A 12125-nucleotide genomic window follows, 5' to 3' on the forward strand; every position below is an offset into this window, starting at 1 on the left:
GTGAAAACTATGCAACTATGCTGCAGATTGTACAATTGTGCCTTGGTTTGAATAAGTTTCTAATCGCTTTACCCTTTCACTTAGTCTGAAGTGTTTTGAAATTACAGTAGTTTGGGTGCCATTTATACAGGCAGACAAAAACGCAATCAAGTAACAACGTAAGGCCTTCCTGGAGACAACAATTCATTCGACTGCCAAGCCAGTGTTGTGGGCACCAGTAATGATGTAAATCAGTTCTGAAAAAATCCAGATAATCAGAGCTTGTTCCCAAACACCTCTATTTTTAACATAACGTTTTGCAAGTCTTGGCCCTGGTTTGACCAGTTGAATCATTGCTTGATAAGAACAGGAATTAAATCTAGTAATGTTGTTTCCATGACAAAGTAAGCTTCTTTCTGCAACGCTCACATAATAATGTATCATATTTAAGCTAAATTTTTAAAACTGAAAGTAATAATAGAATTAGTAAAAAATGTAATTCAGTATGAAGTGAGTGATCTTGCATTACTTTAGAGACAACACTTAGACAAAAGGTGAATCAAAGTCTATTTCATCTCCATGTTGATGCAAAACACTATCCGTGAGGGATTTAGTGAAGAGTTTTTTTGGTTTGGTTCTTTGCTTTTTCTTATCTGTCTTTCTTTACCCTCCTCCTTATTGTCATGGTGCCTGATATGACATATCCTGAATGGAATGGAAATATTCTCATTCACTTTGAAAAAAAAAAAAATCAGGGCTTTACAGGCATAATACAGAAATGCAGAAGAGGAAAGAACAGCTAATGGTACTGAATTGCTGTATTTGATCAGGTCTTTGTAGAAATGAAAATGCCAAACAAGTTGCACAGTTCATTATCACATCTTTATTATGACTTCAAAGCATATTTTCTGATCCTGGAGTTTCTCAAGAATACTGGTGACTTTTCTCACTTCTGTAGACCCACTGAGTTAACTTGTGTAGTGAAATAATATTTTAAAGCAATTGTGATTATTCTTATAGAGAGTAAAATGAGCAGAACAGTATTTTTTGAATGACTGTATGTAGTCAAAGACAGTTCGGGTTTCTTGGCTAGACTGTTCTGCACTGTTAGCCCACAGGATTAGTTTGGATAACACTGACACCTCTTTCAATAGCCAGCTCTGATGTGTTAAAAAAATTTCCAAATCCTTCCAGCCACCCAACCACCTCTCCTATGCACGAGTCTTTATCAGTGACTATGAATGTGGCACAAGGATAATGTCCCATTCATAGAGAATGTCCTGTTTTTCTTCTGAGAAGACCTGTATCTACTTGATATAATGGAGGAAATGATTCAAGTGTTGAAACATAAATGGTTTTTGCCATCAGAGATGCTCTACAGTGTCCATAACATCCTGACAAAGGGCAAACATAAAGGTCCACACAGGCAACAGCAACTGGAGGTCAAGTAAGATACCCTAAGGAACATCTGTACTTAGACTTCTGACCTGCTCACTTTGGGTATAGCTGTATGTTAGTGTCATATACACAGTGCATACGTCAGGACAGCTACCTAAGCATGGTGTTCAGTTTAAGTTCATATCCCTTGTTCCTTAGTACAAGTGGTTAGGAAGTATCTTCTTAATGTGGTCCAGTCCTGCTCTGTCAGTTGCCTACTGACAGGCTTGCTTTGTGCTTTGCTGCCTTTCCAGTACAGAAATCTTGGGGAAAGGAATAAGTTGCTCTTGAAGTTACCTTCAACTGCCTTGCTTCCAGTGCTTGATATACTTGAACCAAAACAAGAAGAAAGAGAGCTTATTTAAATTTCCACCTGAATAATCTGGCAACAAGTATTTATTTCCATGAACAGGGAAGTGTATGGTACCCTTCTGATCTGCACAATTCTTCCCATGTAGTTCCTTCCCTGGAGCATCCATACGTTTGAGCAATACCTTGCTTAAACAAATGACTCTAAAATTTGCTAATCTGATTTACACATATAGCTAGGGCAGGTCCGGAAGCAGCACAAATGTGTTCACCTCGTTCTCTGCTCAGGTTTATGTACTAACAATGGCTTTCTTAATGGAACCGCTCACAATAAAACAGTACCTTGAGAGTATGTGCAAAAGAATATATGTAGGTTGTAACATAATAACATGATTGTTATTAATATTGCCATAATATCGAGGGAATAACAAAGAGTTAAGTCCTAGAATCTGCACACAGCACATGTCAGTTTATCTCTGTGGTGGCCACATTAATAAAAATAAATGAAGAAAAATGAAAGATCTCAATTTGTTGCACATCTACAGAGTCATAGGCAGCTGCTTTTGTCTTTTTGTGTTCTCTCAGAACTAAACAGACATTGATTGTATTTACTGTATTTGCATCTATAGAAATATATGCCTTTTCAAAATTGCTATGAGTCAAACTCTTTCACTCCATTAAGAGTAATACATTTTTAAAAATAATTAATTTCATGCACTATCCACTTGGTTTCTTGATTTTTCTAGTATGTGTCAAAATATTCTTTAACTGCACATATCACTGATACCTTCTGGGAAACTGAAACCAGACTGTCTCTAGTGAACTCAGGAAACTGCAAATGTCCTTGAGGCAAAATAAATGAAATCAGGAGGCCATGAAGTTCAAGCTTACACTTCCATTTGAATTGTGCTCTGCCGTTCAATTGTTGAAGACTGACTCAACAGATTAAAGGCTCTACCAGTACACAGTTAATGGAGAAACATGAAACAAGTGGATCCTTTCAGGAAAACGTGATAACATTAATGCATCTCTGCATTCAACAGAGAAACCTCTTGTTATAAACAATCCAACCTGGTTTTCTCAGATACAGCATTACTAATTAGTGGAGATGACAGGCAGCTTCTATTCTCTCCTCTGGCACTGAAGTTACTGTTTCTTCCCTTTCTTTACTTTCTGTCTCAGTTTCCGTGTTCCCCAATATTCTTTTTTTTTAAATCTGTTGATGAAGAGTGCAACAAAACTGCATAAAGATGATTATGGGAAGTCACATCAATGTATCCTGCCAATAGTGAAAGCTTAGGAAGGCTACAGGGATGGGTGAAGCACATCGCTCTAGTGTTCTCTCTGTGCCCAGCAGTCTACATTTCAAATACCTCCTGAGCCAAACTTACTCAGATACAATTGACTAAATTTAGTCAGTTTAGTCAGATACAGCTGACTAGATTTGCCTGTCTGCAAGGAAAACAATAAAATCTGAGCTTTTAACTTTAGGCTTTCTTTATAATCAATCAAGTCCTGGCTTTGATTTACCTCTAATAAAGAAGACACCAAAAATAGGAAGGATAAATCACACTCTTCTGTCCTTTGACTGTAGATTGAATCTAAACCTTTTTCTCAAAAGTCTAGGGTTACCCCATAGGACATCAAAAGTTGGGCATGGTGGCTTTCTTAGTGTTTAGTATCCTTTGATGGACTTTGCATACATACACACACATATATATATATATATTTTGAACTCCTATAACATTTAACATCCACAATATGAACCCAAAAAGAGTTCCGCAGGTTATCAATAAGTGTATGAAGAAATATTTCCTTTTGTTTATTTGTATCCTGCTTGTGTAGATAATATATACTGTAATTATATTATTATTATTGCTATTATTATTATATGACAGCTTTTCTAATCTGCATATACTGAACTGTATAGAAACTGCCACGTTCATGTGCTGAGGCAACCCCTGGACGCTCCTTTCAGACCTGGGCAACTGTGGAGAGTAAACCAGTACTAGCAGCAGAAGCCTAATTTATTGCTATTTTTCTTTTATCTTTTAAAAAAATATTCTAATAACTTGAATGTCAGCCAATGCAATTTTCCCAGTCTTTGGCGAGGTTTAGGGGACAATGTAGCAAAAGCCCTTGTGTTCTTGGGAAATCCCAGAGGTCTGTGACAATATATATTTTCCAGGCCCTTGGGAGCTCTTAGAACAGAGCAGTGTTTGTTTGGAAGATAAACAGATCTAATATGGTTATGCCTGGTGTATCCCATGGGGAAAATAGCTGAAAATTATTACTGGGGTCTTGGAGATGAAACTGTGTAGCATCATCAGTTCCAACAAATGGTGATTAACGCTTTCCAGTAAAGGTGCATTAGGAAACCATCTCTGACTTTGAAATAGGGATTACTGTTACAATGTCAAAAGTGTGCAAAAGGCTCCCTGCCTCCTAGCACACACAGAAGCACAACATAAGCACCACCAAAGTAGGATTATACGTGCCTTGGGATTTACTGTAGGTGTGTATTGAGTGTGTGGTAGCAGTTCAATGCATTAATGACTCAAATTCTTCACTCCATTCTCTCTATTGGGATGTGATGGAAGTAAAGTTGACCTGTGCAGATAGGGCTCCAAAAGTAAACTGAAGCAGATTAAATTCAGGTATTGCTTTCCCTGTTTGCTTGTTCTTACTTAGCAGGTAAGGGAAAACAGACCACTTGGCAGGTACACTCTACTTTCTTTGTAGTTTTCCATCATCAAGAGTGAAGGAAATGGGATGGGAAACATGAAACAGCAAAATTGCTTGCAGAGAACGAGGGTGACCTATCCCATCTTCAACCAGTGCCCTGATTTTCACGGTGCTTTCCACAGAGTGTGATTTGAACCTTAGCAGTGTCCCTATAAAATGATCTAATGAAACCTGAGATTGTATTTCCCCTGAATTGATATCCCCTGACTACAACACAAATGAAATCTTTTATTGATTTCTGGGAATGGGTCCCATTCTTATTTTGTTGCTGCTTTGGGATTTCCTATGTTCTGTTGGCTGCAATGTTCTTATTATAGACTCATTTATCTTTTTTTTTATCTTATTTTTTATCCACCACGTTTTTCCTTGTAGTGGGCTGCCTTTGAGCCTTAAAGATAGGGAAAAAAAAAAAAAAAAGAAAGAAAAGATTTGGATCAAGTCTTCTCAGTTTAATTGGCATTGCATTCTCTTTTGGCAAGAAAGTAGCCTTGTATTCACTGTGAATAACGGAAGAAGGAGGAAACATTAAGGAATGGACAGGTGGACAGGGTGAAAGACTAAGAGAAAGAGAGAAAGAGATTTTAATTTAGTTTTGAGTCCTGAGTGAAGTTAATGGATTGTGCAAGACTCATAAGAAACTGGTGGAAGATCAAACTGAGCCTCAATTGATTTAATTGATTTCTGATTTCTCTTTAAATTATTTCTTTATTTAGAGGTACTTTTGCTTCAGCCTTATATGAGGAAGGAATGCAGTAAAAAAAACCAAACACATTAGAAATTACACTTTGACAGGGAGAGCAACATAAAAAACCCAAACAATTCATGACCACTATAATTCCATAATTTGGCCTTAAGCTTTCTAGGGGAAAAAAAAAAAAGAAAAAAAAGAAAGAAAAAAAAAAGAAAGAAAAAAAAAAAAGAAAGAAAGAAAGAACGAAAAAAGAGAAAAGAAAAAAAAAAGAAAAAAAAAAAGGGTTGTTTCAGTTTCCTCTCATCTACCAAGGATGTTTTTATTTCTTTTTCTTTTTGGAATGGGACCTCAAAACTTACTGATATTTCCTCATAAACTCACTAGCTATATTAAGTTTGTAATTGTTCTTTTCCATATTTCAGGTTACAGCAACCCATTCCAACTGCATCATTAAAAAGGAGCAAGAGACTTGTCTGGAGAAGATACGGAGGGCAGCTGCCCTGAACCCTCTCAATGACTCTTCTCCAGGTGAGTTTCTGCTTGGAACAGACCGTGTACATTCAACTGATGGTTTCTAAGCCTTTCCTTTCATGTCTCCAGGGCTTTGCAGCAAAGTCAATGCAAACATCTTACTGTAAGACGTGCAGTCACTGCAGCTGAATGAGCTTAGAGAAACATTATAAGGACAAAAAATCAATCAATGGGGATGTACCAGAACAATTGCTGGTTATTATCAGAGGTCAGGAATTTGCTGCCGTACTTTAGGTGATTCAGTGACATATATCTACAAAATTAATCCAAAAAGGAAAAAAAAAAAGAAAAGGAAAGAAAAAAGAAATGGTGTGCCTGGAAAGGCCTTGATAGTGTTTATGTCTTCCCCTGGTGCAGGTGGCAACAGCTATTGGGGACTGGACATAAGATTAAGTGCATCATTGGTCTGTTCTGTAACAGCTCATTCCCTCTCATCAGCTCAGTAATAATTTGTGCCTCTCTCTCACATGATCTGAAGACTTTTACAGGGATTAACATTATGATGGCCATAATCTTGATAAAGCACACTTGTGCTATTGCTGAGATAAGAAACTGAGGCAGCAAGCAAAGAAGAAATTTAATAGTTTAATATCCTGTCTCCTTTCTCACTGACTGCAGCAGGAGCAGCCTATGGCCAGCACCACTGAGAGAACGGCAAAGAATGACAAAGAAACTAATTGGAAATCAGGGTCTATTTTCTGAGACCTGTCCAAACTGCTTCTGCTGTGACTAGATTTGGTAAAACTGCAGAGAAAAACATATAAAACACATTGCGTGTGTGACAAAAGAGGGGAGACTTCTCTTCCCTTTTCCTCACCATATATTTTAGCCCAAAAGCAAGGGAAGGCAGGATGCAGATATCTGTGTTACCGGAGCATCCCCTGAAGCAAGCCATTGCTGCACTGTAGCTGCTAGGAGCATTTCCATCAGAGTCCTGCTATTCATCTCATACATAAGCTCATTTTTGTTCTGTTTCCCAGCTTTGGGCAAATGAACTGTGTAGTTTGGTGGAACTGAGGAAAGCATGTACTTCAGGCAGTTCATTTCAGCCCCAGGGGTATGTTTTTGAGACCCTCTTTGTGCATTACAGAAGAGCTTCCCAATTCTTCCCTGGTCCAGGAGTGGCATAAGAAAGGACAAAAGGGAAACAAACTGTTTCTTCTCCCCTACCCCCAGAATGATGTCAGAAGCTGACCGTGAGCCCTACTTATTTTGATTATGCAAAGACTGTTACTTGGATTCAAGAATTCATAGATTTTCCCAGGTCAAAAGAGACTATTTCACCAGCTAGTTTGTTCTTAATCACTCAAATCCAGAATAACCCCGGTAGTTGGGGGACTATTCAGACTGAACTTCTTCCCCCCTGCCTGCTCCAAATTCAAAGAGCACAGCTCAGAGATACAGGAGGTCCAGAGCCATTGGAAAGGCTTTTGCATCTCAGTGTGATTAAAATGTATCACCCACTCAAGCAGGAAGGGACTGCATCCTTTCAAGCACTAGCTCAGCAGCAGAACCCAGCTGCTTTTTATTTTGTTCCCCCAATATTTTTTTATTGCATCACTGTAAAGATTTTCCCAGGCTCACTGTGCATCTTTTAATTGTTCACCACATCCTGTGGCAAGGAGTTCCAGTTTACGTGGTTTTGGGTAAAGAAGCCACATCCCCTCAAAGACTTTTGTTTTCCAGGGAAGAATTCTGGCATATTTCCTGTTTGAAAATCATTTCATTCCATGGATCATGTTTGTTGCCCTTTCTCTCTACCTTTTTAAAATTATTGTAGACATGTTTTACATATATTTCATTTCACCTCTGGGACTATACCATTCCACTCTATCCCCTTTAAGTCCTGACCTTCCAGACTCACCTTCATTACATGATATTTATTTCAAGCTAGATCCTGCCACCCTCATTCCCAGCAAAGCCTTATTTCCATATTTAAAGGACAGGACATCAACAGAGCTCTACCACCTTCTTACTATTTACTCAATGTCATTGAGATACTACTTACTCTGTTTTCAATGACACCTTATTGCTGCCTGCTAACAAGAAGTGTACAAACACGAGATACTCCACACATGGTGAATTCACATTCTGCAGTATTTGGGAAGATACCACAAGTATCTGTCCTCTCCAAAAGCACGTCTGCCCCTGATCTATTACTGGAATGAAGCACCATTCACCACAGCTGAACCTGGCTTTTAGGTTAAGTTATCAAGCATTGTTTGGAGAAGTTTCATTCCGAAACTCCCTGAAGAAGTAGTAACTGCTCATAAATTAAGCAGTCATATTTGCAGTGTGTTGATTCCTCCCAATTTTCACCTGCTGCAGACAACATATTTTTCACTTGGGAGAAATGAAAATTGCCCAATATTTGGTTTTTGTTATTCATCTGTAGCAGTAAGACTTACTAATGATGGCAGGTAGTGGAGAAATATGTTATTAGCTTGACTCCTTTCAAAGAAAGAGAAACATAGGAAATAACTCCCTTGCGTGTCAGAAAGAGCTGAAAGAAGGAAGAAATCCCTCCTGACTGGTGAGTAAAATTCTGTTTATTCAAGAGCAAGGAGAACCATAAAACTACCTCTTCCCCCTTTTGGCTACCTCTGCATGCAAATTTCCATAGAACACTTCAATATATAAATTTCCTGAGGATTTATTTCTCTTCAGAGGCGCTGCATGATATAAAATGGGATTGTGAGTTTTTAGAGTCTGTAGAGGCTCAGGCACATGTTCAAGTTACTGTGGCTTAAAAAAAATCCTCCAAATCAGCTGAACTACATACAGTATACCTCTGTAAGCAAGGTAGCTGACATCCTGTTGCAGGTGGCACAAAGTCAAATGATCATGTATAAAACTTGAATCTGGGACATGAACAGTCTTTGTGATATGCATTTCTACATATCTAGAACAATAATGTTGCAGATAATGAATCCTACTCCAAGGTGCCCACATGGTGCAAAAAATAGTAACAGAAATAGTAGGTTCTCTGCTCCTGTTTAGAGACCTCATCTTCTGCACTGATATTTCTCCTGCCTAAAAGTACTGCATGGAATGCAATGCACTTTGAAATCAAAAAAGGAAGAACATCTTATGGGTTCCTACATTTTGCAATAATTCAACTCTCCTGCCTTTGCTTTGCCCCCTCGCTGTGTTCAGCATCTGTGAACACAGACATAAATTAAATGGTTCCCCAGAGCTCCTCTGGGTGAGGTCCAACACAAGCACAATGTTGATGCAGCAACTGCAACTACAGATCTTGAAGAGCAAGGCTGGCACTATATTATGGAAAGCATCCAGCCCTGACTTGTCAGTGCTCTGATGTTTTTCCCTTTCCCTCCCCCTCTACCTCTCATGCCCAGATGTTATGCTCATTACTGTTTTATTCTTCACAGCACTGTTTTCCCTCCTGCTGCTGTGTAATGCCTATAATGCTTCAGAGACAATGATTGCCTTGAGATTTTCTGTTGTTTTTTGTTTTTTTGTGGTTTTGTTTTGTTTTGTTTTGTTTTCCATGGGGTTTATGATGGCTTCTTCCTCTTAAATGCTTTAAATTCTTCAAGAGCCTTTATATAAGAAGAAATAAAGAGCAGGTGCTGACCCTGTGCATCCATCCCTGTTCAACCATCACCTACAGCCTGGATGAAAAAGAGAATTTGAAGAAAATGAAATCTCAGCAAGATCTGGACTCTGACTCCTTTGCTCTGGAGACAGAATTAAAGTGATAAAGTGAAATAATGAAAGCCAAAGGCAAAAAAGAATAGAGGGAGGGGAATGATTACTTCATACTCAACTTCTCCAGGCAGTGGAGCCAGGCTATTTCTTACATTAGTGTTTCCAGTCTCCCTTGTTTGAGTTTTTGTCCCTGTTCTAGTGTAGAGCTTCCTCAGTTCCTATTAGACCCTCTTCTAGCTGTCAGCAGTCCTCAAGGGACTTTCTGCCTGATAAAAATTGCTAAAGCTCACTACTGATCCATATGCACCATTTTTTATTTTTATTTTTTCCCATCCAGACTCTGCTGACCTGTTCCCAACCCTGGGGCTAGGAAAGAATGGCACAGGAATTACTCAGACGCTGAATGACAGTTTCCTGGGTCACGTAGACTTAGCATGGGATTCATCTAATCAAATGTTGATGCCTGCAAATGCATCTACACTACAAATGAGCAAATCACCTTGCTCATTTTGTAGCTCTGGACATCTAATAAGTAGAGCCTGAAATATAATTCATTTCATCTTCAAAGTAGATTAGATGATGCTTTTTTTTCTCTACAGACATATATGGAAGTAAGGGTGACCATCTCAGCTATATATATTTACACTGTAGATGTCTACATTTTATCAGAAAAAACGTACCTTTAGCATCTGGCTCTGTTATACTGACTAGGTCATGCTAGAAGTCTGGATTACCCCCAAAAATATGGACCATGATTATTACCATGGGATGTTTTGATATTTAGGTGTCTTCATCATACCATCCATGTACTTAACTGTACATCTGCTTATACTTGTGTGAGCAAGTTTTGCAATCAATGCTTCCTTGAGTGGTGACCTCAAAGGACAGGCAGGTGTTCAGCAGCCTTCACATTCACACTTGCCACATGCATGTACTAACAGAGAGACTCTCCAAGCCGTTTTCTGCTTCCTGGTAAGAATCTTGTATCTCACCTAGAGGTAACTCCAAGGGTCTTACACATTTGTCTGGCTTGATCTGGGATCTACTGACCAGTTGCATCTGATACTGTCCATGGGAATACAAGATTACAGCCAGGAAATACGCCACTCAGAAAAATCCCATGCTGGAAAGAGCCCTGCTAATGAAGTGTAGAACATTTCTCCAGCTGTAGATTGGCATGATAGACTTTTCCCAACCTGTTACCTCTCTTGCTTTCCACTGTTGGAACTTGATATTCCAGACTTGTCCCCTGAATGTGGTGCTCTCTCAAATGGTGGGGGAGTTCCTTGAGTGATCTTCAGATTTGTGCCGCTGATTTACTGTGCCTAAAATGGACTAATCTGGAATAAGCCAAGGTGTGATAATAGTGAACACAGTGCAAGAATTTGAATAGAAATAGAAGTGATGAGGACTCATTGGTGATTGTGTGGTTCATGACTTACTGTCAAACTAATCTTTAACTTGTAGTCCCGGTTAGCTGATCCCAATCCTCCTGTCTTTCCTCTGAAAAATGTTAAAGGGCAGTAGCATTACCAGGCAAGTCAAGATATTCAAATGAAATAAGTATTTGCAGGGATGCGATCCCTACAGTGATCTTTGTTAAGAGGAATCCTATCAGCAAGTTACCCTGCAAATCAACAGGAAAGAAACTGATAAGGGTGCCAAGGGTGTAGGAGGTGGTAATTAGAAGATAATGGTGGTAATGTAAGGAGAGAGAAAATCACAGTAGACTTTGAAAAATGTTTCCATCTTCATATGATGATGGAGCATGGTTTTTTGGTTTTAGGTTTTCATTGGGTGTCTCATCAGCCACCTGTTCTTTCAGAGCCTTTTAATTATCTGCTCTTATTTCCCTTGGCGCCACTGGGAAGACATTACTTTGTTGTGTGCCTGTGTATGTGTGCATGTGTCTCCCTTATTGATGCAGCTGTGCACAAGAACAATAGGACTAGGATTGTTCTTCTCACACTCAGCTTTTAAAAGCTATTGAATTCCTAGAGCTGGGAGGGTATAGCTAAGAATATGTCTCTACAGCTAAATGTTTTCTGCTTAGGTCCTATTTGAGCCAGGATACTGACTTAGATAGCTTTGATCTGCCTGAACACGTCAGTCTTAAGTCAAAGATGGTTTTTTGTGCTGACGGATTTATCCATGTGCCACTGCATAGTGTCTTCTGCTAACCTCATGTCAGAGGTGGTAGAAATAAGCAAGAATTACAAGGCAGAAGTTAGGGATCATGTAATACCGGGGTTAGGATCTGTGCTCATTTTAGACAACTATACTGTAGAGGTCTCGATCTGAACAGGACACCTGTGTAATCCTTGGTACCCAAGCTGTGATCAAACTTTACTCTTCCTCAGGCAAATGCAAGAGAAAGAGCTTCACTAATCTCTATTTTCCAAGCATTGACTCATTCTTTAGCTCTTTGCTGAATGCCTCTGAGTTTACCAACAGGCTTTTTAGAAGTCAGTTCATCAGATACAATGGATGGATTCATGTCACCTAAATATGGTTGTATAAAGTACAGAGGTCTTTATTAACGCTAGTTATTTAGACTGTGTTTATAGTCAATAGATCAAAATAAATACTTAGAAGTCACTTACACTTACAAGTACTTACATGATTTAAACTTGTCCTGTTTTACACATTCAACTTACATTGAGAAGACTGTGTGACAAGTACCTGTTTCTCTCCATTGTCTATTAAGGCAATCATTAGGAGGTCTGAAGTTAAATGGTATGAATTTTATTGATAATAATGT

At 38.8% G+C, this 12125-nt stretch overlaps 1 protein-coding gene across 10 annotated transcripts in view; it reads left to right on the top strand.

The window, feature by feature from the left end:
• Positions 1-12125, top strand: part of ADCYAP1R1 (ADCYAP receptor type I) — a 153589-nt gene that overhangs the window by 54196 nt on the left and 87268 nt on the right. For all 10 annotated transcript variants that reach the window (XR_015698713.1, XM_087731382.1, XM_087731406.1 and 7 more), the window contains exon 3: positions 5584-5689. Coding sequence is in view for 9 of the 10 variants with exons in the window: in XM_087731382.1 (XP_087587508.1) it covers positions 5584-5689 (106 nt within the window). In the remaining variant the exon portion in view is untranslated. The remainder of the gene's footprint in view (positions 1-5583; positions 5690-12125) is intronic.

Source organism: Nipponia nippon, unplaced genomic scaffold (genome assembly GCF_047370975.1).
Source record: "Nipponia nippon isolate SJK-2023a ecotype South Korea unplaced genomic scaffold, ASM4737097v1 scaffold_1, whole genome shotgun sequence".
Lineage (NCBI taxonomy): Eukaryota > Metazoa > Chordata > Aves > Pelecaniformes > Threskiornithidae > Nipponia > Nipponia nippon.